The sequence below is a fragment of the Natrix helvetica genome, assembly GCF_964273705.1.
Source record: "Natrix helvetica genome assembly, chromosome: 7".
Taxonomy (NCBI): Eukaryota; Metazoa; Chordata; class Lepidosauria; order Squamata; family Natricidae; genus Natrix; species Natrix helvetica.
Window position 1 is genome coordinate 44,110,542 of NC_138558.1, and position 27,715 is coordinate 44,138,256.

Here is a 27,715-nt window from a genome sequence, read left to right on the forward strand (position 1 = left end):
AGGGTCGTTCGACCCCTAAAGGGGTCCCGACCCACAGGTTGAGAACCACTGCCTTACACTCTCCAGCTGAATGTATGGAAGTCAGAGGGAAAGAAAAAATAGGACCAGTATCGTGTTCCTTTGTCTTATTTGAAGCTATCCAAGCATTCAGCCAAACTGAAGATGACCACAGCAGGCCTCAAACTGTACATGTCATCATTAATTCCTTGTTTATATATTGGTATTCGAAGAAAGAATCCTAAAAGGTAAAGCAAATCTGCACCATTTGTGTTTCAAGCTTGATATAATAGTCAAACTATTTTCTTTTATTTAGAAAAAGATACATTTTAAAATCCACATTAAACTTAATATGATCTCCATCTCACAAGGGACAGGACAGTTTAGTGGATGATTTCTCCTGGAAAGATTTATTGCCCATCCCCATAATGCAATGCATACTTAAATTCACAGCAGTTTTTTCATTTACTTGACAATTATATTCTGCTTCTTCTCTAAATGATCGAATTTGCTTACATAGTGATTCTTAAAATAAATGTACTCTATGAAGTAGGATGGGCCAGTGGAGCAGGAGTACCTAATTTGCTGTATGGAAGATTAGGCATTTTACTTGGTTCCCTCCACTCTCCTAAGCCCAAAGTCTTAGGAATTGAGTGTACACACATTTGTATTCCAGAGGGCTAAGAACTAATTGATTTTAACATTTCTGTTTAAATGTTGCCATCTCTATTTTGGTATACGGTCGTATACATTCTTACCTTGGATAAGGTTATCAACCAATTGCAGGTTAAAATGCTTCAAAGTTAATTAAATGGTACTACTCAGTAGCAACAATTATATTGTTCCTGTGGACGAATAACTGAGTAAATGATCTATCCTGAATATCTTAGTGTTTTTGGTTAGTTTGACTATCCTCAGTCAAAATCTTCATAAACTTTTCTACTTGTTTTGATAACTTGAAAAATCTATTTTTTTTAAAAAAAAATCTTATGTTATTGTTATATTCCACTTAATTTAAAAAGCAATTCAAAGGTTCGTAATTTGCCGGTATTTTTCCCCAAAATATTACCTTTCATTTCAGTTTAGTGGACATGGAGAAAAACGTTGAAAGAAAATACAATTTATATTCAGTTAGAGCAGTTCATGATTCTAGGATTAGATGCAGTCCCCAAAGGCCTAAAATGTTTACTTTTGACAAATAGGAATCGTGATTTCACTATTTTCAGGAACCAATCGATATCCTCATATGTTTAAAGAATCCTATTTTTTCCATTTAGTCATGAAACTAAGATGGAAATCCAGTGCCCTTGCTTTTATAGTATTATATTTGCCAGTGCAATCTTGCCTATATTAAAAATACTTTTTAAAGTGTAACTGGAAGATTGTCCACTTGAGTCAAAGAACACAAAGGCAATCTTAAGCTTGACATTGCAATTATTGCAGGAAACATTGGGAAAATATGAAGTTTATTGCATTTTAAAGTACAGAACAAATACAGAAATTTACATACCACCCATCAATGTTTGGAAACTCTAGGTCAGCGATGGCTAACCTTTTTTGGCTCACGTGCCATAAGTGGGGGGAGCGCAAGGGGTAGTGTACAAGCGTGCCGCACCCATAATGTAATGTGCGATCCCCCAGTGCGCATGCACACACTACAGGCGCTCCCCCCATTTTTTGCATGCTGTTTTTGCCCTCCCCAGGCTCCAGAGGCTTTATAGGAGCCTGGGGAGGGCGAAAACAGCATCCCCCGCCCCCCCCTGGAAAGCCTCCGGAGGGTTCAGGGACCCTCAGGATGCTTCCCTGAAGCCTCCGAAGCATCAAAACGAACCTCCGAGCAAACCAGAAGTGACTTCCGGTTTTCTCGGAGGGTCGTTTTAAGCGCTCTGAAGGCTTGAGGGACCTTCAGGACGCTTCCCTGAAGCCTCCAGAGCAGTCAAAACGACCCTCCGAGCAAACCGGAAGTCCTTTCCTGAACTTCCAGTTTGCCCCTAGGGCCAGTTTTTTGCACTCCGGAGGCTTCAAGGAAGCTCGTGAAGCTTCCGGAGGGCCTCCGGTTGGGGAAGGGGGAGGCTCTTTTCTTCCTCCCCAGGCTCCTATAAAGGCTCTGGAGCCTGGGGAGGGGGAAAAATGGCTTTAAAAAAGGCTGAACAGCTGGCCACAGCACGCATGTGCGCTGGCCAGCTGACAAGGCAGTGCCTGGCGTGCCCTGACAAATGGCTCTGCATGCCACCTGTGGCACACATGCCATAGGTTCGCCATCACTGCTCTAGGTGGTTCTCCAACTAGCTATGCTGGCTGGAGAATTCTGGGAGTTGAAGTCCACAAATCTTAAAGTTGCCAAGTTTAAAGACTTCTGCTGTAAATTATCAGAATAGATAAAAATTCATTTTTACATTTTCTGTACTTGTTGTTCTCCAGTTATTTATATTTAAGCAGACACTACAATTCTGGTATGTGACTGACATTGGCCATTTCTTACCTACAAAAGAAAAGAAAATTGTATTATGCCATATAAATTCCTTAAGTATCAATGACTCTTGTGTGACAATACACAGTTTGGTTCAGCAAGGTTTGTGCGTTTCAGCTCCCAACTGTAGTGTAACTTGTTAAAAAATGTAATTGTTAAGAGCCATGGTGGCACAATGATTAGAATACAGTATTACAAGCTGCTTTATTTTTATTACTGCTGGCTGCCAGGAGTTTGATTCTGACTGATTCAAGGGTGACTCAGCCTTCCATCCTTCCGAGGTTGGGAAAATGAGGACACAGGTTGTTAGGGGCAGTATGCTGTCTGTAAGCTGCTTAGAGAGGGCTGTAAAGCACTATGAAGCAATATAGAAGTCTAATTGCTATGGCTGTCCAGAATCACTTGTTTGAGATGCGGCAATAGAAATTAAATAAGTGAATGAATCAACTATATTAGCTATGTTAGCCTTGCAAGGTAGACCAGGCAGCAAACATAACCAGATGAACTAAAGTTATATAAAGTTTTATAAAGTTAACATTAACAGAATTTTGCAAGTCTGAAAGAACTTCTTTCAACAGCAGTGTAAGAAATGATGCCCATGAAGCAGGAGCTGGCTTGATAGGTTGCAGTAAAACAGCAATTTTCCAGGAAGAAGAGAGCACATTCTAGAAGGGGAGGGAGACAAGAGGTAACACAGCCCTAAGCTGGAAATGAGACAGAGTAAGAGAGTAAGGATAGCCACTGCCTACATACAATCTTCCAGGTTATATTCATTAGGCTTGGTGTAGTAAGGGTTTAGTCTGGCAAGATTCTGTTTGCTATTTGAAAGCAAATAAAGAACTGAACTCTGGCTGAATTCTTCAGTAGTGATCTTCTCTAACGCTGCCATTAACATTAAGACTTTCTTGCTTATTATCACAGCATCAAGTAGGTCAGGAATGAATCAAATATTAAATAGGCTTGGAAAATACATATATACAAGCTAATACAATACTTTTGTAACAAAATTAGATTATAAAATTGCAATTGACAATATTCCCTTTTTCTCATACCAAATAATGGTTAATGAATTGATCTTTTTATATATATTTACAGGTCTAATTACAACAACCTCAAGAAAACTTGACCGAGAACAGCAAGCAGAACATATATTAGAGGTAAATTATGCTGCTGTGTTCTTAGTACATTTAGTATTAGTATTTTTCTACGAAAAATAATTCTGCTACGGGAGGGGGAGAGATATTTTTGCACAATAACGTAAAGGTTCCCCTCACACATGTGTACTAGTTGTTCCCGACTTGAGGGGGCAGTGCTCATCTCCGTTTCAAAGCTGAAGAAACAGCGCTGTCCGAAAACGTCTCCGTGATGTGGTTGGTATGACTAAACAGGGAAGTCGCACGGAATGCTGTTACCTTCCCACCAAAGTGGTCCCTCTCTTTCTACTTGCATTTTTTATATGCTTTTGAACTGCTAGGTTGGCAGAAGCTGGGACAAGTAACAGGAGCTCAGTCTGTTACGCGGCGCTAGGGATTCTGCTGAACTGCCAACCTTTCTGATCGGCAAGGTCAGCATCTTAGCCACTGAGCCACCACATCCCATTTCTTCTGCACAATCCACCTCCCAAATATTTCTGTCCTCCTCCTGCTCTTTCCCCTTCAATGCAATGAGAGCGTACTAAATGGGAATCCATAAAGTTCTAAATGCTAGGTCTCCCTCTTCAGTCCTTGGGGGGGAAATTTGGGCTTAAACAGTCCCTATGTGACTGCTTAGACGAAGGAAAGGGGTTGTTTTTTTTTTACAAGACAACTTTCCATCCTCAAGTCTCCAATTACATGTTTTGCAGTCTTAATTATCTGTTTATCTGTTCATTCCTTTTGGCGCACCAACATCTTTGTTCAAAGCACTCACCCAGCTGGAGTCTGTTTTGTGAGGTTGAACTTTAGAAATGGAAATCAGCTTCCATTTATTTCATGCAAACTGTATGGGTATGATCTGAGTATTTGCTTCCTATTATTATGCTTCACTGTGTCCATTTATCCTTGGAACAGGAAGGCCTGCCATTGCAGTGATCCCAGTAAAATCCCCTGCAAATTCAGTTACTCTCGTGAAACAGCAATCCAGCATTGAGCTTTTATTATACATTACATTAAACTAATGCATTGTGTGCCATTCTTTAGTCAATTGTTCTAGAGCCATGCCAATTGTGACAATTCGACGAAGGCTGCTCAGTAAGCTGTTTGCAGGCCTGATCAGCAAGAGATTAATATTGCACTTCATCAAATACATTTGGCTGCTTCCTTTTTTCTTTCTTTTTCACAGTAGTTCTGCTTATAGTAAAAGCTGCACTGTTCTAGGAGCCAGGTGGAAATGTGTGAGATTCATCAAAAACGTAACAGGGATATCAAAGAAAAAAGTACAGTAAAATAAATGAATCTAATACAGGGGTAAATAATTTCACTTGGGAAGTTTAAAGACAAAATTGCACTTGACATCCAGGTGCACTTTAAAATTTGTCAAAATATGTTAATTTAGAAACGTTACATATGTAGCATGTACCTGCCTGGAACTTTTTAGGTTGTATTGATTTAGCTTTTATTGAATATTGTCATAACATTTCAGGACATTAAAAGTTTTGACTAGAGAAACTACCAAGTTTATTTTTTATTTACTGTTAACATTTATCCTGTCTTTTACTTCTGTTTCCATTGAAACAAAGATATCCTATTTATATTTTCTTAGGTTCTAAACTAATCTTTATATAGCATCTTTTAAATTCAGTAAGTACATATTTGTTATAATTACATTCAACATTAGGGGGGAAAAGCAATTATTTGTGTTAGATCTGGTAATGGAAAAGCACACTCAGACTAAAGGCAACAACAGCTCTTTATTGTAACAGAACAAAAATGTACAATCCAACGAAGGTTGAGTCTGCCAGCAGCACTTTTATAGGGAGCTGTCAGACCATTCGACCAATGAGATTAAACCTCTGTTCGGCTACTACACATGCGGCAGCTGTCATCTTCGTTTCCTGACCGCTCAACCTCTGCAGCTTTGTGATGTGTGCATGTGCTCTTTCACGCATTTTGTGGAGTGCTTTGGCGCTGCAGGGTTTCTGTAGACTTAACAGCCGATTCTGATGCCCTGGCTTCGTCCAAGGCAATTTGTAGAATGAGGTTAGATTTGGCAAGTAACCTCCTCTGTAAATTAATGTCCCACACACCGCATATGATGCGGTCTAGTATAAGTTCATCTAGGTCTCGGAACGCGCAGGACGCTGCAGCCTTCCGTACTGCCGCAACGTACTCATTGATCGATTTGCCTTCCTTCTGATTAAGAATATGACATTTGTGCCAGCGGACGTGCTTAGACAGCTTGGGAGTGTAGTGAGTCGTCAGCATCTGCTGGAGCACGGACCAAGAGACCGATTGTAGCGGCGTTGGTTCTGACAGGTCTTTAGCAGTTTCGAACACTCCCGTCCACAGTAACATTGGAACATTGTTCTTGCAGCCTTCAGAAAGGCCCATGGGGTCGTTGGCTTTGAGGAAGCAGTCGAACCTCAGCGTATACGAGTTCCAGTGCTTGGTGACTGAGTCATACGGAGTCGATGGGGCTTGATTTACTTGCTGGATTGCTAAGCTCTTTTTGATTTGCCTAGTTGCCTTCCAATCCCACCTTCGTCGCCAGATCGGGTAATGGAAAGGCACACAGGCTAACAGCAACAACAGCTCTTTATTAACTCAGTAGCAACTATGTATAATCCAGTGAAGGTTGAGTCTGACAGCAGACCCTTCGACCAACGAGATTAAACCTCTGTTCCCGCCGGAGCAAAGGACCTTGGTGGAAACCATTATAACTGTAGCTATTATCTAACAATTTTCTCTGTACCTAGTTATACCTCCAGAAGTTATAGTAGTGTCCTAAACATTTTGTTTCAGAGACTATGGAATCTGCATTCCATGGACATATTTTTAGTTAGAACTGCATTGGACTGCAGTTGTAACTAAAAGTATGAATAACTGTTCCTGATTCTTTAACAATCTTTGTTGTTGTTGTATAAGTGTTTTGGTAGAACCACCTTAGCCAATTGCTTATTTTTTACAAAGTTTCTGAGTGTTAGTAATAATGTTTTCAAAGCCCTACTCAGCCATAAAATCTATAGGTGGTCTTGGATGAGGAATGTTCCTTCTGTTTATTGTTTCTCAAAGAAATATGTTTGGAGTGTGGATCAAATTCAGCCCTGGAGATATTTGGGAAAGGTGTGGTAGAAATACAGTAGAGTTGAAAGTTCAAATAGCAACATAGTAGGTGAATTTAGCAGAGGGTCTTTACTTCAACATTTTATTCTAAAATAAATGAGAAACTTAAGTTATTCATGAGAATGAAACACCATTCTATCCTTTTCACTTGTTCCCTTTACTTATGTCAGATCCATTCTTAAGAATTAGGGATTTTATAGAGAAATTTAGAAAGAGGGCAACGAAGGGTAGAGTACGAGAAAGATTTTATAAGCAGACTCCTTATTTTTTCACACTGCGTCTTCTTAAGTCCTGCCTTAGAAATACGCAGACAAAAAGTCTCAAGGTATATTATAAAGATAGCAAATCAAAAGCAATTTGATTTAGTGAGCAGTAGAAAAATATTTTTAAAAAGCAATAAGCACCTTAAAAATCTACTACAATGGTATTTTTCGTTTCATACATCCCACACCATTCTTTTGCAAGTTCTGGATCTATGGATGTAAAGAATGCAGATTTAGACACAAAACAAATGAAAGAGTCCAGGTCAGCAGTATTACCGAACATAGCCAACCTAACCAAATACATTAACATTGAAATAATCAGAACCACGAACCTCATCAACCTTTGTCTCACTATTTTCAGTTTCATGGACAAATATACCAACAAAACACTCTCAGGACTCGTAACAGAGACTATAATGCAGAGTCTAGATATTATAGATCTCCAACAGATACAACCAAAAGTATGGATCAGAAATGTAGGCAACATTTTTATCTTAATAAAAAGGAAGAGCTTAATCACTAACAAAGGGCAGTTTGGTACAGTTGTGAAAATTCTGTACTCTGCCTTTTCATGGCAGCTGCTGCAAAGAATATATAAGTAAAAAATACAAAACCTACATTCATAAGCATGATGATATGGTTGATTCAATCTTATTCCATCCCATCATAGGAGTCACAACTTTAGTAGATTTCTATTGAATGACAGAGCATATTTTCACATGAAATGAACAATTTGTGCATATGTGTGATGTGAAATATAATATTCAGGCAAAAATGTTCATAAATTAGCATAAGGACTTAAATTGGGTAAGAGTCTTGCAAGTTTGGTAATTACTGAGAGTTTTAAAGACTTCAGACTTAGGAGCAGACTCTTTGGGTTGCCTCTATAATACCATTGCTGTATTCTGACTTCCATTTTCTTTTCAGGTGTAATTCATAATGTTGGTTATCATTGTTAAAGCTGGCATAGGGCCAGTTTATTTGCAAAGCCACATCCCCCTGAGGTGTTCTTTGCCTCCATCAGGTCAGATAGATGTCACTTAGGCAGAGTGTCTTCCAAGTAGCAGCCGTACTACATGAAATACACTTTTCAGGATTCCATCCTTCTAGATGGCTTTCCCCCAAGCTTTGAATTATGATAGTGAAACTGACCCCCAATAATTGTGATTTTTTAAAAATTCAGGTACTCATTTCAGGGACTCAAGAGTTATTTTTCGGACGTTAATTTTTGTTGATTATTTTGTGTTCTTTTCTTTCCTAGAGATGTGGCACATAAGATGGGTGGCTCTATAAATAAATGCATCATTTTAAAAGTGACTCTCTTCCTCCCTGTTTTAGCTTCAGCACTGCGGAATTTGGTTCTAGTCCTGATTTGTTAAACAACATATTTTGAACATTAGAACTATACTTAATATTAGCACCATTTAAGGACAGAATTTAATTATTTTCCAAGTGCTTGCAGTAAAGTGAGTCATGTTTTCCATTTTGATACATAGACAATTATGAATACTTAAGAAGTTGGTTTGATTTAGGCTTATATTAGATACTGTTGGCACATTTTATCCACTTTTCAAAATATTTAGACATTACAACTGGAAACCGTATTTAAAGTTCTACAGTGGGAAAAATAGAGGGGGAGTCACAGTCTGCTTTGATTTGTAACAAAGAAGAAACATTTATTTTTTGTGAATTGTTTTATTGTCCAATTAGGTAACTGTGACAGATAATGGTACACCAGCAGAATCAACCCTTACCCGTGTCATTGTGAAAATTTTAGATGAAAATGACAATCGACCTCAATTCTTGCAAAAATTTTATCAAATCAAACTGCCTGAGCGTGAAAAACCAGAGAGAGAAAGAACAGCAAGAAAAGAACCAATCTATCGTGTGGTAGCTACAGACAAAGACGAAGGTCCCAATGCAGAAATATCTTATAAAATTGAAGATGGCAATGAGCATGGAAAATTTTTTATTGACCCAATAACGGGTGTTGTCTCATCTAAGAAATATTCTGGAGCTGGAGAATATGACATTCTTACAGTAAGTCTAGATTTCAATGGCATGACCTTGCATGCTATCAGTGGCTTTGAATTTTTATGTAACACTATTATAGCTTGTTTGGGAAATGGTATAAAATACTGGAAAATCTTTAAATTGATAGCAAACCAAACTTTTGCTTTTTCAAAATATAAATGAGATGAGTATTTTCCTTTTTATAAAAAATTAAAATGTTCATGTAATATTTTAGTAACCAAATGATTTTTAAAGAACATTCTCTTGGCTAAGATTCAGTTGTTTTTTGTGCAAATAGTTTTCTAGCCTGCTTCTACATACATACAGTCTCCATTTTATACATTTATATACTTTTTATACAGGTAATATAATGCAGTGTATTCTAATATAGTTGAGAATAAACCTTAAAGTCAATAAATGTTTAAAAATGTCTGAATAGGATTGAATTGAAAGTTCTTTTGCAGCTACAAACTTAATGGTTCTTGACCTTTCCTGATTGTGAGCTTGACCATTTTAATGTCCAGTATTTTCTGTGTTGTATATAATTTATTTTCCTTCAAACATTTAAAATTTCTAATACTGTTATATTCTTAGATCAAAGCTGTGGATAATGGACGTCCACAAAAGTCATCAACAGCCCGTCTTCATATAGAATGGATCTCCAAACCCACTCCATCTTCTGAACCCATTTCTTTTGAAGAATCGTTTTTTTCTTTTACGGTCATGGAAAGTGATCCAGTAGCTCACATGATTGGTGTAATAGGTGTAGAGCCACTTGGTATTCCACTCTGGTTTGATATTACAGGTAAGAGAATTTTAGAATTTTTCATTGTGACTTCTTGATTATTTAGATCAGGGGTGTCAAACTCATGGCCCGCAGGCCAAATTCATCACACTATGGCCACGTCCACCCCTGGTTTAGCGAAGGGAGGGGGGAGTGGTGATATGTCATGTGACGATGTGAGTTTGACCCCCCCTGATTTAGATAATAGTTATATCTCTTCAGTAGCTACAAAATGAAAAGAAATCTGGGAAGGATTTAGTTAAACATATGCTGTTGATGAGTGAAGAGATTGATGGGTTGTTTCATAAATAAACAGCGTGGTATGTTCCAGTATGAAAAATAATTGTACTCTCTAATTTAATAGCTAGATTCAATTTAATAAAAATGAATAATTAGGGACAGTATTTTGAATGCATTACTAAACAATGCTGATTTAGCCATACCAATCACAAAGATTTTGGGTCCTTTCATCCCAGTGAAGTTGTTATACATCAGGTGTTCTGCTTAAATTTAATTTTTGAAGAGCTCTGTAAAAAAGCCATTGATGTCTATCAATCTGGAAAAGGATGCAAAACTATTTTCTAAAACACTGTATTCCAATAATCCATAGTCAGACACAATGGACCTCCAAATGGAGACCAGCAGATAGTCTCAAGTCTAGCCCATTCACTGAATATCACTCAAAGGTATTCAGATATTCCATGAAAATAATATCAACCAGAAGACTTTCTTCAATGCACTTTGTTGCAATTTCAGTTCAATTTCAGTTTATTAGGTGCACACCGTTTATTAAGAGTAGAACAAGCCAGAACGCTTGGGTTGCACTCTTGAGATCTAGTTAGTAGATAAGAGCTAGTTGGAGTAATTGGTCTATGTCTGTCTGCTTGTTCCTAGCTGAATGGGAATTGTGGGAAATTCCTATTTGCATGAAATGTTGCTATTGTGTAGATAATAAAACATACTGATTGGAATCCTGAAGTTACTGCAAGTTTATTGACTGTTACTGCCAGCATGAATCAAATTGATTGACATTTTCTGTATTTGCTTTATTATTATTATTATTTTCCTTTTTGGCTGTATCAGAGGACAAAGTTGCTAGTGAAGTTTTTTACATCTTTCCCATGGCTTGTATAACAGAAGGTATCTGCTTAGATCACATAATTGCGGTCAGATTATGAGATCTACACTAAAAAACATTCCGATGTAGAATATTTTATATCAGTTCACAGCTTTCTAGTTCACAGTAATTGCCCATGGTTCTGTCTGTTATTTTATCGTCTCCAATGCAATGTGCTCCTAAGCAATTCAGATAAAGAGTAGGATGTTCTACTGTAGCCCTGTTTGTGTTTTGTAGCATTTAGAAGCTTTATCCTGCTTTTAGAGTTGGCAATCTAGAAATTCAGTATTATTTGTAATAAGGCAATATCCTTCCCATTATGAATTGTTGTAAGCATACATGAGATTAAATGCCTTTAACATCTCTCAAGCTTCTTTACAACTAAATATATGTTTGGGAGAAATGTACAATGTAATTGTGAAAGAAATGCAGCTCAAGAATGAATGAAAACATCTGTTTTAAAATTTTAAAATATTTTTTAAAAAATATAATATGCACCATGGAAGTAAGATAATTTGAGAGGGTATCCCCAGTGATTTGGTATTAAATAACATGATTTATTATTTAGACATATTTTATCTAAAATTGAGAATAAATAAAATTGGGGAGGGGGAAAATATTCATTACACTAATTAAAGTTTCTTTTAAACATTTTCATACTATTTAATACAATGCCACTTCAGTGTTGTTGCAGAGTGGATTCCATTCAAAATAAATCTGTCATGGTCAGAATTAATTTCAGGAAAAGAAAAGGGTGGCTGGAATCTTGTCTTTATCTTTGTTTTTACTCAGAAGCCTTTGAAGAAATTCTAGTAGTAAAAATATAGCATGGTGAATTAGTTGTGTTGGATTTTAACACTAAATGCATAGTTTTGAATAAAATTAGAGATTTCAAATGGCTATTAACCTTTTATTCCAGTAAGATTACCAGTTGGGTGCTTCAAAGTTTTTGTTTTTGGGAATTTGATTAAAACATTGGAGTAAGGTTGGGCAATTATGGCCCTTTAAGACCCGTGAAGTTAAACTTCCAACTCCTGGAATTCCAGAGTTAGCCATGGAGTTGAAGTCCACGGGTCTTAAAGGTAGCATAGTTGCCCTCCTATTCTTTGCATTAGAGCAAAGAATACTCCCATGTTACAAGAAAAGTGGATTTTATGAACTTACTTCTTGTGCAATTTCTTGGAGCAGGTGGCAACTCTGACAGCCGATTTGATGTGGACAAGGGCACAGGAACATTAGTTGTCGCTAAACCTCTTGATGCAGAACAGAAATCAAATTACAATTTGACAGTAGAAGCAACAGATGGAACTAGGACTATTAGTACGCAGGTAACTGAATTTCTAATGAACTGTTTACAGAAATCAGACTGTGTTTGTGTGTTCGTGTGTTCGTTCTCAGTGTCCCTGGGCAGAATTGCATAAAGTATTTTTCGGAGTATAAGATGCACCAGAGTGTAAGACGCACCAAGGTTTTGAAGATGCACATTTAAAAAAAAAACGTAGGTAGGTAGATAGAGGGATAGACAGGGAAAGAAAGAGAGAGAAATATAGTAGGTAGGTAGAGAAAGAGAGAGAGAGTAGTTAGGTAGGTAGGTAGGTAGGTAGGTAGGTAGGTAGGTAGATAAAGGGAGAGAGAGAGAGAGAGAGAGAGATACAGTAGGTAGGTAGGTAGGTAGGTAGGGGGAGAGAGAGTAGGTAGGTAGGTAGGTAGATAAAGGGATAGAGAGAGAAATATGGTAGGTAGGTAGGGAGAGAGAGTAGTTAGGTAGGTAGGTAGGTAGGTAGGTAGGTAGGTAGATAAAGGGGGGGGAGAGAGAGAAATACAGTAGGTAGGTAGGGAGAGAGAGTGTAGATAGGTAGGTAGATAGAGGGATAGAAAGATAGAGACAGAAAAATACAGTAGATAGGTAGGGAGAGAGAGTAGTTAGGTAGGTAGGTAGATGAAGGGATAGAGAGAGAAATATGGTAAGTAGGTAGGGAGAGAGAGTGTAGGTAGGTAGGTAGGTAGAGGGATAGAGAGAGAAATAGAAAGAGAGATAGAGAAATACAGTAGATAGGTAGGGAGAGAGAGAGAGTAGTTAGGTAGGTAGGTAGGTAGATAAAGGGAGAGAGAGAGAGAGAGAGAGAAATACAGTAGGTAGGTAGGGAGAGAGTAGGTAGGTAGGTAGGTAGGTAGGTAGATAAAGGGATAGAGAGAGAAAAATAGAGAGAGATAGAGAAATACAGTAGTTAGGTAGAGGGAGGGATAGAGAGAGAGAAATAGGGAGAGAGAGAAAAATACAGTAGATAGGTAGGTGTTTCTGCTGGCACAGCACTTGATCAATGTAATTCTCGTCAATCAGTTAAAAAGCTTTCCAAAAGGGGGAAAAAAAGTTTTAGCACTCTGCAAACCTCCCAAAAATGGCCCGTTTCCCCCCAAAATGGGCCTGTTTTTTTTTTAAAAGGCATGAAAAGGCCTGGGGGGGTGTTGCAGAGTGCTCCTGGAAGGGGGGCAGAAACGAGCAAAAATGGGCCCGTTTTTTTGCAAACAAAATTACATGAATAGCTATATGGAGGCTTGAGTGCTGCTAGGGGCAGGGGGGGCAAAAAACGGCCTATTTTTTGCTCATTTCTGCCCTCCCCAGCCCCCAGGAGCTCTCTGAAAGCCTCCATAAGGGTATGCACGGACATTTTGGTGAAGGGGCAGGGCTTTGGGAGCAAAAAATGCTGTATTCCATGTATAAGACGCATCCAGATTTTCAGCCTCTTTTTTGAGGAAAAAAGATGTGTCTTATACTCCGAAAAATACAGTAATTTTGTTTGAAAAAGAGTTTTCTATACAAATATAATACAATAGCTTAAAGTTCCATAATTCTAAGGGAGAAGATTCTGTGTGAGTATATGTCCACTTTGTGTCAGTTTTAAAATCAGACAGTGTTCTATCTACCATTAGTACAATAAATGAAAACCAGAAACAAGACAAAGCTACAATTCACATAGGAAATGAAAGTATAATACCAGTAATAAGAAAATACTACAATGTGTATATACATACACACAAATTCAGTGAAAATAATCATTTCTGTAGTGAAATAATTTTGTTTTAATGTTTGGATTAATGTTGGTCTTAAAAGTAATAATGACAGATTAGGTTTCTTACTACTAGATGTTCCCCAACAAAAATTTCCATCTGTTTATATGTCTTAATTGTATATACTAGTATTATATTTATGTTTGTATATGGGGTTATTTAAATTAAAACCTGAAATAAAGCAACAATAGCTGTTTATGTTTGAATTATCCCAATGATTAAAGACCTCCTGTTTATTTTGATGTTAAGATAAAATGACTGTGAATATAACTTCTCTGTTGAGACCACATGAAACAACTTCCACATGACAACAATTCTCCATACAACTTGGCAGCAGAATTTTGAGGAAGACTGTATGAAACAAAAGCAAACGCAGTTGAGTTTTGAATAAACTCAACTGTGACATATGAAATGATTAAAGAGCAAATTCAGTTTAAAGATTAGAAAGTAGGAAATAAAAGAATTATTATCAGTCCTACTTGTACTTTGAAATAGCTGAGCCAACTTTTTCTTCTGCCCACCCTTTCCTCTTGAAAAGAGGAGAAAGAGAAGTTATGTGTGGTATGATGAACATGAATAAAGAGAAAGTTTTCCCCCTTTATCTAAAACATGGTTATCCAGTGTAATTGACTGGTTTTGGACGATTGGAAGGGACCTTGACATAGCTTATTGTTAAACTGTGTAATATGCTGCCAGAAGATGTGCTGATGAACATCAGCTGAAGTAGATCTGAAAGTTTTATTAGATACCAATTGTTGAGAAGTTAGACTATGACTTATTAGCAGAATGAGATAAAGAATGCCATTATATACAAATCCTAGGGAACACAGAATCATTGTCATGGCAGACGTTGAGATTTGGCTGTTTATTTAGTCAAAGGATATATTTGGTTCTTTGTCAAAACTGATTTTTCTCATGGTTAGAATCAAATATTGACCATGTGCTCTAGAAAATAATAGTTTGCTATTTAATAAAAACGTTTTTGATTGTCATAATGAATTTGCCAATAGTTTGTTTTCAATATGTGTGTGTGTGTGTTGTATTTGTGCTGATAAATAAATAAAGAAAGACTTAGTATAGATCTATTTCAAGCTATTTAGCTCTCATCAGCTAGCCATACCCTTACTGGGATTTGAACCTGGGCTAGCTGATAAGAGCTAAATAGCTTGAAATATATCTATACTAGTCTCCCTTTATTTATTTATCAGCACAAATACAACACAAATATAAAAAGGCAACATTAAAAATAAAAAATATGGTTTTCTGCCTGGATGGTTTTCTGTAATGAGCCGAAGGACAGAAAGGGGGAGTAGTGAGCTCCCTCTCATATTTGAGCATACCAGGGGTTGTTACATACATACATACATACATACATACATACATACATACATACATACATACATACATACAATTATTTGTCAAGAAAGGAACAAATTACTTTTGTGATAAAAGTTGACCTGAATTTTCATATTCCTTTCTTAAAATAATTAACTGAATTGTGGCTACAGGAATGTAACACTATTATGTAAAAAGAAATAGAATTGTGTTTATTTAATAAGCAGCAAAGTTTCCAACTAGTCTAGACATGTTTATTGCCTAAGGCAATTTCCCCAAACTTCTCTTAATTAAAGAATTCAGTTTTTAAAATTCTAAAAGAAAGCTTTGAAGTGTTGTTTTATTATTGTAACATTATACCATATCATAGCATTATCTATTATGTTACTTATTATATTATTTTATTGTTCATCCAGGGGTATCCTGAGGATTCCCGGTTTTATTCAAAATTATGAAAGCAACATTGCATTGTGGGAGGGCACCCATGGTCCTATTTATGCATGCGTGTAACATCACATTGTGATCACATGCAAAAGGGGAGAAACTTAAGTCATGATGTTCCACTGCGTCATTCTCCATGCCTCTCACAGATTTCTCTATTTATACTGGTAGTCCTCTACTTACAACCGTTTGTTTGATGACCATCCAAAGTTATAACAGTAACTGGAAAAAAAAACCTGACTTATGATCGTTTTTCACACTTAAGGCATTGCAGGATCATAATGGTCACATGATCAAATTTCAATATATTTTTTTGGCAGTTGGACTGTATTTATGATAGTTGCAATGTCCCAGCTCATGTGATCATCGTTTGCAACTTGCTTACAAACAAAGTCAATAGGGAAGCCAGTTTCATTTAACGACCATGTTACTAGCTTAACAACTGCAGTGATGTACACCTTGTTCCATCTTTGGTGATAGGGGGAGAAATTTTAGCCCCCTCAGAGAAGGCTCGCAATCTGGGAGTCTTCCTGGATACGCGGCTTAGTTTAGAAGAACACCTGACGGCCGTGATCAGGGGGACCTTTTACCAGGTTTGCCTGGTACGTCAGTTGTGCCCCTTCCTGGATTAGGATGCTCTGTGCACAGTCACTCATGCCCTCGTCCTTTCTCGCCTGGACTACTGCAATGCTCTCTACATGGGGCTGGGCTTGAAGAGCACCCGGAGGCTTCAGGTGGTCCAGAATGCGGCCACGTTGGTTGTCATGGGGGTACCTAGGTGCTCCCATGTTACACCCCTTTTAGGCGGCCTGCACTGGTTGCCGGTTGTTTTCCGGGTGCGATTCAAGGTATTAATTATGACCTTTAAAGCGCTCCATGGCTTAGGCCCAGGGTACCTGCGAGACCACCTACTGCCACCAGTAGCCTCCCACTGTCCAGTACGATCCCACAGAGTTGGCCTCCTCAGGGTGCCGTCGGCCAGACAGTGTCGGCTGGTGACCCCCAGGGGGAGAGCCTTCTCTGTGGGAGCACCTTCCCTCTGGATTGAGCTGCCCCCAGAGCTTCGCATGATCCCTGACCTCCGGTCCTTCCGACGCGCCCTAAAAAGTTGGCTTTTCCAGCAAGCCAACCTGGCCTGTTAATTTTAACTCATTTTTAAATGCATTGTTCCATAAATTCGATTTGTTTTTTGGGATATATATTTAATTTCTTTTTTACTTTTGGGATGTGTTTTTTAATGTTGTACGCCGCCCTGAGTCCTTTGGGAGAATAAAAACAAAACCAGCAAACAAACTTAACAACAGTAACAAGAAAAATGGGGCAAAAGTCACTTAACAACTGTCTTGATTAGCAAGGCAAACTTTGGAGTCAATTGTGGTCAAAGGTTGAGGACTACCCGTGTGTATTTTTTAAAGATTTTTAAGCAAATAATAACTTCATGAAAGATCTTGGGGAAAAATAACCCTGAAATATAACTGGGCTGAGCATCTGTGGAATATTTGATGAAGTTATCTAAGCATTGATGAGTGGAGTGGTGTTGCTGCTACAGTCTCAGATGTCCTTGTCACTTTTTGGTATCATAGGAACCATGGCCTCTGGTCTTCTTTCTTGTCAGTTCTTATATGTGTTGGTGATTACTGCTGTCATATAATTTTTAGAACACTCAGATATTTGTCCCAATTGCTAGTTGACAAACATACGTGTATTTTTTGTAAATTTTGGAATATTTTATTTCAGTGTATATATATATATGTTCACAGAAGTGTTAATGACTGTAGTTTGATTTTTTTTCTGTTACGTCTATAACTTCTATAAACTCATTCATTTATAGCAGTTAGAATTGCTGGATTAGACGGCAATTAGATGTATCCTTGATTTATTTCTAGTTGCTTAGTTTTATAGTTTATATTGGCATTGCTTTTTATATCATATTTATACCACTTTATTGTATTCTGTACATTATACTTTACATAGTATCCATATTAATTATATTTTTAAATGTAGATTTTAGTGATGTTAAGGTTTTCTTCTTTTGTTAATAATTCTGTTTTAGTATTTTTTCATTAACTAGGCTGTTCATATTTAGATGGTGGTAAATTGTCATTTTATAATGTAATTTTATGCTAACTTAATGACTGAAATAGAGATTGATGCTGCATACATGTAGAAAAGGAAATATTTCAATAATATTTACAGTGTTGAAGTTTATTAATGAATAACATTGGATTGGAGGAAACAAGCACACAGTATAAAGATTTGTTTTGAACTATCCGTATATGAAACTTGTAATTGATAGTAAATGAATATCAGACATGATAATTTCAATCAATATATATGTGAAGGAATGTTTTATGAACCACGTTGATATGTTGCTTTTCTTAGTCCTAAAATGTTGAACTCTGGTAAAATAGTACAAATATTCTCATTTTTATATGAAAGTAACTAACTGTTCTAAATTATATAATCAAATGAATTATATAATTCCACCTAGAATCATTGGATTGGAGTAGTCTATAATTTCTGCTAATTTGGTATAGTAGTAAATATAACATACTATAGTAGATATGATTGAAAAAGTCTGTCACGTGTTAAGGATGTTATATTTTCTACAAAGACCAATCCATCCTAAAGATAATTGTGTTGTTTAGAGGACAAAATAACAATTTCATACATTATGCTCAGAATCTTGAAAACTTCTAAAATAGTGGATGGACATTTTTCCCCCTCTTCAATAGACTGACTTGATCCTCTCTAATATGCATTATTTTATATTGCCCTCTGTAGCTTGTTTGCAGCATTATTTTCTGATTTCCTGTGGGGTTTCATATTTGTCTTACAATGTTGTTGCTGCCATGTTTTATTTTTGCATGTCATTTCAGGTGTACATTAACATAATAGATACAAATGATCACAGACCAGAATTTTCTCTGTTAGAATATCAAGTCGTTATAGCAGAAGACGTATTGCCAGAGACAGAAATTTTGCAAGTCAGTGCCTCAGACAGAGATGAGAAGAATAAACTAATTTATACTATGCAAAGCAGCATGGATCCTACCAGCCTTAGGAAATTCCGCCTTGATCCTGTAACTGGCTCACTTTATACTGTTGAAAAGTTGGATCATGAAGTCATCCATCAACATGTTCTCACAGTCATGGTAAAAAAGCTCATTATTGTACTTGTTCTTCAGCGGAAGTGTTAAACTTTGCAAGCAGTATATGGCTACAAATCTGAAAAACAAATAATTAAACGTCGGGCTTTTCAGTAAAACAGAGTACCATTCATAAGTAGAAACTGAAATGACTGCAGGTCAGCTACATCTTACACTTATATAGCTTAACCATTTACTTGCTTTTGCTTAGGAAATATTTGTGGGATATGTAAGTTGGGAATATCCAATCCTTCTTTCTCTAATTTTTAGAATGCCTTCCCTTTCCATTACACTTGTTAGCTCTCACCCAAACCACCCTTCAATTTAACTCTGAACTGTAAATTAAAAAGTCATTTGTTTAAATGTTAATTCTTCTGTGATAGTACTTACGATGGTCTTTGGCAACTTCTTATCTCCAAATCCACAAGACACTGGCTTTAAAATGAAATATCCAAATTATAGGCCTGCCAACTCACTACAGCAATTCTGGGCAACTAACATTGATGGTAATACTGTAGAACTGACCTATTTCATAAGAGTTCTGTAAACTTTATTTAGATGACATATTTGAAAGATCAAAAATTTTCAAAACATTATAAAATACTAATGCCAGCTAATGTTATGGTCTTCTTCCACATTCAAGCTGTTTAATGTTTTGTCCCCTCGTTTCTGTTTTGCTCTTGTTTGGAAGGCATTTCACTTTGAATATTCTCAATTAAAAAGAAGTGCTTAACTCTTATTATTCCTTTTCCCTGTTTTAATTCCTATCTCTTCCCTGTCTAATCTAACTAAGGCGATTTATATAAAAACCCATCTCTAACACTAATCACATGCTTGTGAATGGTACACAATATTAAAAGCACTCACCCACACCACAAAAGAAATAGGCGAAATCGTAATATTTATTCTCTTGCATTGTGTTTGTTTGTATTGAGCAAAACTATTTCTGTAGGTTGTAGGCTTGAGAATTTGTTTAGAATAAAGTTGCCTGTAAAAATTGAGTTTTTGCTGATTCAGATAAAATAATGTGCTAATTGTTAACTGTGCTAATTATTTTAGGTACGAGATCAAGATGTTCCTGTCAAGCGTAACTTTGCTAAAATCATCATTAATGTTAGCGATACAAATGATCACGCTCCATATTTTACCAGTTCTTCTTATGAAGGCCAAGTATATGAGTCAGCAGCTGTTGGGTCCGTGGTGGTTCAGGTTACAGCATTAGATAAGGATAAAGGGGAAAATGCAGAAATCATATACTCCATAGAATCAGGTAAATTCCAATATTTTCAATATGTTGTAAAGATTAAAATGTAATTTAAAAATATCCACAGTTTACAAAATGCAAATTGTGACCAGACCTACATTGTTCAAAATAGTGCAAAGCTTACTTTCAAAAGTATTTGATCTATACTGAATTTATTTCTTTGTTTGAATTATTTGTATAGCATGAAGCAAAACAGCATCCCCTCCCCAAGAAGAAAAATCCTCAGATTATTAACCATTAAAATGAAGTAATGATTGGATAATTTTGTTTTCTCCCTGTTTTAAATGTAATTAAGTTATTTTAAAAGTTTTAAAAAATTACAATCTGTAAATTATCTGGAATATGCTGCACTAAAAGCAGCAAGGAGATTAGAAATGTCTGTTTCTAGGATCCAGAATGATGATGAACTGCTACTTTAAAAGGAAGTTCCATAAATCAAGAGACATCTCTGAAAATGACCTGTGTATCTAGAGTCATATAATTTTCCATTTACAGAATGATGGCTTCTGATGCAATAGATTTCCAACAAGACTCTCACAGCACAGAAGGTTATACATAAAGGGAATCTTCTTTTATTTAAATATAAAGGTTAGAACCCCACATTTGAGATTAGGTTGTAATCTATCAATTAAAATGTATGAAATATAGCATCCCATGTTGTATGCAAATAGTTTAGAACAGTGGGTCTCAACCTTCCTAATGCTGGGACCATTTAATACAGTTCCTCATGTTGTGACCCCCAACCATAAAATTATTTTATGTTTTCCATATTTTTTTGAAAATATGTGTTTTCCGATGGTCTAAGGTGACCCCTGTGAAAGGGTCGTTTGACCCCCAAAGCGGTCCCGGCCCATAGGTTGAGAACCACTGGTTTAGAAGAAAGGGCATCTTTTGAAATGAAAACTATCTGGTCAAATGTCTGTTTTCCAGCTTGCTCCCTGTCACCCAATCTTTCTCTTCTTTCCTTACAAATTCTTCTTCCTTATTTATCCAGAGAACATTGTGGGAGGAAATGTTAAAACTTTCTCAACATTGTTTTTTCTGGTCTATTCAGCAACTCTACAGCTAAAGCATGGGGGCAAACATTTTAGGCATATGAAATGAACATTCCTTAAATGCCTGTAATGGCTTAAAGGATTAGAAATGGGATATTCTAAGAATGGCACTCTGTTTATGACTTTTAGTAATAAAAAAGGATAATATTAACATCCTACCCAAATACATAATTTAAACATATTAATAAAATCAGTCATTATGAAGTGGTGGATTTAAAATTTGCCTGCTATGTCCTGTAATTAAAGTATTAGGAAAAATATTTGCTGTCTTAATTTTTGGGAATTTCCTAGGCAGTGTGAAATGCCAGAGTATTTTCTGCCGTTCAGAAAAGCCTGTTTGTTTCTGTTTTTATTCAGCAGTCAGAATGAAACTGCCTTTTCTCAAAATGAAAATTTTAATGCAGAGCCTCAAGTCTATACATTTTAATTGGGAGTAATTTAGCTAAAAATGTTTTAATTAAGCCACTGAAGTGTTTTTAGATTTAAAAATAATGACATAAAAGTCCTGCTTATGAACTACTAATTAAGTTTCAATTGAGACTTGATCAAAGGACATTTGACTACAATTTGCAGGCTGGATATTTATGGAGAAATCAGTTTTGAAAATTTGACCATAATAATTAACCTCCCCCCTCCCAAAATATTCTAGATTACTATGAACTTAGAAAAGCAGGGTCAGAGAACTCCATCCATCAGCAGCCCACTACATTCCTATTATGCACATTGGGGCACGAGCCTTTCCAATGCTTATAGCCCACTTGATTTCTTCTCCTAACTGCATACAATTTCAGGCACTTGCAGAATTCAGTTCCTTTGCTGGCTACCAGCTGGGAGCTTATTCTCATTCCAGAATATGGCTCATTCTAAGTTTTTTGTTTTACTTCAGCATAAAATGCTATGGCATTGAAAGGACATTGTGCTTTATATTATTTGAATCTAATAAGTTGGTGTTCAGTAAGGAGCAGTTGGGAACCTATATATTTATGTAAAAAAATTTTTTCCAGATCATTAATTTTCTGTCTTTCTATTTTTCTTTATCCCAAACAGGAAATATTAGAAATGCTTTCAACATCGACCCAGTCTTGGGTAGTATTACTACTGCAAAAGAATTGGATCTTAGGATTCAGGATGAGTACACTTTGATGGTGAAGGCAACGGATAAAGGGATCCCCCCAATGAATGAAGTCACAGCTGTGCACATTTCTGTCACAATTTCTGACAATGCATTGCCCAAGTTTTCCTCCCAAGAATATTCTGCAGAAATCAGTGAAAACAGCAGCATTGGTAGCTTCATCATCATGGTTATTACACATAGCCAGTCATCTGTAGCCTATGAAATAAAAGAGGGCAACATAGGTGATGCCTTCACTATAAACTCACATTCTGGTGTTATCACTTCTCAAAAGGTTCTTGATTTTGAAACCTTGCCTTTTTATAGTCTTATTGTTCAGGGAACTAATATGGCTGGCCAGTCCACTAACACCACTGTACTGGTGCACCTTCGAGATGAGAATGATAATGCACCAACTTTTATGCAATCAGAATACACAGGACTCATCAGTGAATCTGCTTTGATTAACAGTGTGGTTTTAACAGAGAGGAATATGCCATTAGCAATTCGAGCTACAGATGCTGACAAAGAATTAAATGCTTTACTTGTCTATCAGATTGTTGAGCCATCTGCCCACAAATATTTTGCCATTGATTCTAGTACAGGAGCCATTCGTACAGTAATGACTTTAGATTATGAAGAAATCAATATTTTTCATTTCTCTGTGCAAGTATATGATATGGGAATACCACACCTATCTGCAGAATATGCAGCTAATGTTACTATTTCTGTAATTGACATCAATGATTGTCCTCCAGTGTTCTCTAAAGACCTATATGAAGCAACTGTTCTAGTGCCAACATATAAAGGAGTAAAAGTTGTTACAGTAAATGCAAGTGATCGAGATTCAGAAGCCTTCTCACAACTCATGTATTCTATCATTGAAGGCAATATTGGAGAAAAATTTTCAATCAACTCCAAGACTGGGTGGATAACAATACAAAATACAACTCAACTAAGAAGCCGTTACGAATTGACAATCAGAGCATCGGATGGCAGGTTTTCAAGCACTACATCTGTCAAAATTAATGTAAAAGAGGCCAAGGCAAACCAGCTGAAATTCACACGAAGTTCTTATAATGCTGTGGTCCAGGAAAATTCCACAGAAGCAAAAACAGTCGCAATCATCACTGCTGTAGGAAATCAAATAAATGAACCTTTGTTCTATCAGATTCTAAATCCAGATAATCGATTTAAAATCAGTTATACTTCTGGAGTCCTTTCAACCACTGGAATACCATTTGACCGTGAGCAACAGGAATCATTTGACATTGTGGTAGAAGTGACTGCAGAACATAATCCATCCCTCATCGTACACCTTGTGGTAAAGGTCACTATAGAAGACATAAATGATAATGCCCCTGTCTTTGTCAATCTTCCATATTATGCCACTGTTAAAATAGATACTGAAGTTGGTGAAGTGATTCACTATGTCACTGCTGTAGACAATGATATTGGCAGAAATGGTGAAATACAGTATTATTTCAAGGAACATAGTGACCAATTCCAAGTAGAGGAAACTGGTGAAATCACACTCAAGAAACAATTTGACCCAGACACACTAAACAAAGAATATCATCTTACTGTGATAGCCCAGGATAAAGGAGAGCCAAGTTTATCTGCTGAAGTTATTGTTCCAATCACTGTGGTAAATAAAGCCATGCCAATATTTGAAAAAACTTTCTACAGTGCAGAAATACCAGAAAATATCCCGCTACATAGTCCAGTAGTTCATGTGCAAGCATATAGCCCAGAGGGGCTGAAAGTCTTTTACAGCATCACAGATGGCGATCCTTTTGATCAATTCAATATCAACTTCAACACTGGTGTTCTCAATGTTATTGCTCCCTTAGATTTTGAAGCCCATCCTGCTTACAAATTGAGCATCCGGGCATCTGATTCATTGACGGGGGCCCATGCTGAAGTGTTTGTGGATATAATAATTGAAGACATCAATGATAATCCTCCTGTCTTTACAGAGCAAATATATGCTGCCACAATTTCTGAGGCATCTATAATTGGAACATCTGTTGTACATGTCAGGGCAACTGATGCTGATTCTGGATTAAACAGAAAGATTTCTTATCACTTGGTAGGCAACATTAGCAAGAACAATGATTATTTTGCTATAGATAGTACGGGGCTCATTCTGACAGCAAGGAGCTTGGATTTTGAACAAGCTCAGCAACACACATTGTTGGTAAGAGCAATAGACAGTGGAATGCCTCCACTGAGCAGTGACATCATTGTAACTGTTGACATAACAGACTTGAATGATAATCCACCAGTGTTTAGCCAGCTGCTTTATAAATCTAATATCAGTGAATTGGCTCCCCATGGGCACTTTGTAACGTGTGTAAAAGCCTCAGATCCAGACAGGTCAGATGCAGAAAAGCTTGAGTATTCCATATTAACAGGGAATGATAACATGCATTTTATTATCCATAGCAAGACTGGCGTCATCACTCTTTCAAACATACATAGACAGACTTTGAAACCAAATTATCATCTCAATATATCTGTCTCTGATGGAGTCTTCAGAAGTTCAGCTCAGGTTCACATAAATGTAATCGGAGCCAATTTGCATAGTCCTGTGTTCAGTCAGAATGAATACGAGGTGGAATTAGCTGAAAATACTCCATTGCATACCCTGGTCACCGAAGTCAAAGCTACAGACAAAGATACTGGCAGCTATGGATCAGTAACATACCATATTATGAATGATTTTGCAAAAGACAGGTTTTATACTAATGAGAGGGGGCAGTTATTTACCTTGGAAATACTTGATCGTGAAACTCAAGCTGAAAAGGTCATCTATATTAGGTTCATGGCTAAGGATGCTGGGGGGAAAGTGGCATTTTGCAGCATCAATGTCATACTTACTGATGTTAATGATAATGCTCCTCTGTTCCGAGCAACTGAGTATGAAGTCAGTATTGGATCTGATGTTCCAAGAGGTACCTCTATCACCAAAGTCTTGGCTTCCGATGCTGATGAAGGTTCCAATGCAGATATCACGTACACGATTGAAGCAGATTCTGAACATGTTGAGGAGAATTTAGAAATTGATCATTTGACTGGAGTAATAACTACCAAAGAAAGCTTAATTGGGTTAGAAAATCAGTTTCTTACGTTTTTTGTTAGAGCAATGGATGGTGGATCCCCACAAAAGGATTCTAGCGTCCCCCTATATGTTAGAATACTCTCTCCTGAAATACGTTTGCCAAAATTTTCAGAACCATTTTATTCTTACATTCTTTCTGAAGATACTCCTATTGGGGCGGAAATTGATACTATACGAGCAGAGCACACCCATACCTTGTTATACAGTCTTGTTAAAGGATATACACCTGAAAGAAATAAAGATGATTATTTTGTGATAGACAAGCATAATGGAAGGCTAAAAGTTGAAAAAAGTCTGGATCATGAGGTAACTAAATGGTACCAGTTCTCAGTGCTTGCATATTTTATGAAGGAAAATTATAGAGTTGTCTCTTCGGTAGACATCAGTATTCAAATCAAAGATACAAATGATAATGCACCAATCTTTGAAGCCAATCCTTACGAAACATACTTAGTAGAAAATATGCCAGCCGGATCAAAAGTCATACGAGTAAAAGCCATGGACCAGGATTCGGGGAACAACGGACAAATTACTTACAAGCTGGACCCGGCCCAGGATACTGAAATCCTAGAGTCTTTTGGTATAAATTCGGAAACTGGCTGGATTACCACTCTAAGAGAGCTTGACCAGGAAAAACAGGGCAAATACCAAATTATTGTGGTGGCATCGGACCGCGCCGAAAAAATGCAGCTGTCTTCCACCACTGTTGTGGAAGTTTACGTAGCTGATGTGAATGACAACCCTCCTCAGTTCACTGCAGAGATTTATAAAGGAACAGTCAGTGAAGATGATCCAGTTGGAGGAGTAGTTGCTATAGTAAGCACCACTGATGCTGATTCAGAATATTCTAATCGACAAGTCAACTATTTTATTACCGGTAAATATTTAAAAATATATGTAGACAGCTTTAGCTTTATATGTTTTGTATGGCATAGCTTTAATCTTAAATAGACTTCCTTCTTTTATTTACGAGATTCACCGTCATGGAAGGAAGAAGATTTATTGTTCCATAAACTGTTTTACGGCAATAGTCTTGAAATGTAAGGTTAAACCCATGTGCTATTCTGATATAAGAAATATGGAACATTTAATTAATGGGACACACCTATATTATTCCTATCCTGGTGTCATTAAGTCATTGCACTTAATATTTCTTCATCCATGCCTATAATATTAGTTGTTTCTAGCCAGTAGAAAAATGTACAGTATGTTAAAATTATAAGTGAAAAAAAGGAAGTTAAGATTTTCATACTGAGTATGCTGTGGAGAAAGAAAAATAATAGTGCATTATTTATACATTATGTGGAACCATTATGATAATTTCAGATCTTCTGAATTCTTCCATTACCCTGAATATCTCTGTTTGATAATAAACTAGTTATTATTTATTCAGCATAGATTGTATACATACTGTATATACACTCTGTGTGTGTGTGTTGTATTTGTGCTGATAATATATATATAATGTTTTCGTAGATTTCCACGGGTGTAGGTATGCTGGTTTTGTTGTATTCGGGTCTTTTCCCGTGTAAGATTGAGATTGTCTTAGCAACATTTCGGCAAGATCTCACTTGCCATCTTCAGGCTGCTGTCGGCTAGGCTTAAAATGCGACCGGAGCTGCCGTCTTTCTGTAAATCTTGGTGGGAGGGGATGGGGTGCTGGCTTTGTTTCAGTAAGTGGAATGATTGGTTTTGTGGTTGTATCATGATTGGTAGATTGATGCTGATTGGTGCTGGCTGTGTGTGCATTGGTGTTTTGTATTGTAATGGCTTGGGTAGTGGGTGGTGTTCGTTTGTTGGCTAGGGCTGGTTTCCAGATGTTTGGTAGGCATCATCATGTTTATTCATGTTGTGGGGGTGTTTCTCTATTTCGATGGCTTCCATAATTATTCTCTTGTTGAGATGTTCTGTTTTGGAGATTAACCTGGCTCCTTCAAAATTGATTTCATGTCCTGTAGCTTTAAGGTGCTGGAACACAAGAACGCAGTAAGAAAAAAAGAAAAAACTTCCTCCCTTTTCCAGCACCTTAAAGCTAAAGGACATGAAATCAATTTTGAAGGAGCCAGGTTAATCTCCAAAACAGAACACCTCAACAAGAGAATAATTATGGAAGCCATCGAAATAGAGAAACACCCCCACAACATGAATAAACGTGATGATACATCCCGCCTACCAAACATCTGGAAACCAGCCCTAGTCAACAAACGAACACCACCCACTACCCAGGCCGTTACAATACAAAACAACAATGCACACACAGCCAG

The 27,715-nt window shown here is 37.0% G+C and overlaps 1 protein-coding gene across 8 annotated transcripts in view; it reads left to right on the forward strand.

The window, feature by feature from the left end:
- Window positions 1-27,715, forward strand: part of FAT1 (FAT atypical cadherin 1) — a 489,274-nt gene that overhangs the window by 70,977 nt on the left and 390,582 nt on the right. For all 8 annotated transcript variants that reach the window (XR_014175910.1, XM_081959700.1, XM_081959694.1 and 5 more), the window contains exons 4-10: window positions 3,563-3,624; window positions 8,700-9,029; window positions 9,597-9,807; window positions 12,092-12,231; window positions 18,628-18,903; window positions 19,957-20,167; window positions 22,264-26,328. Coding sequence is in view for 7 of the 8 variants with exons in the window: in XM_081959700.1 (XP_081815826.1) it covers window positions 3,563-3,624; window positions 8,700-9,029; window positions 9,597-9,807; window positions 12,092-12,231; window positions 18,628-18,903; window positions 19,957-20,167; window positions 22,264-26,328 (5,295 nt within the window). In the remaining variant the exon portion in view is untranslated. The remainder of the gene's footprint in view (window positions 1-3,562; window positions 3,625-8,699; window positions 9,030-9,596; window positions 9,808-12,091; window positions 12,232-18,627; window positions 18,904-19,956; window positions 20,168-22,263; window positions 26,329-27,715) is intronic.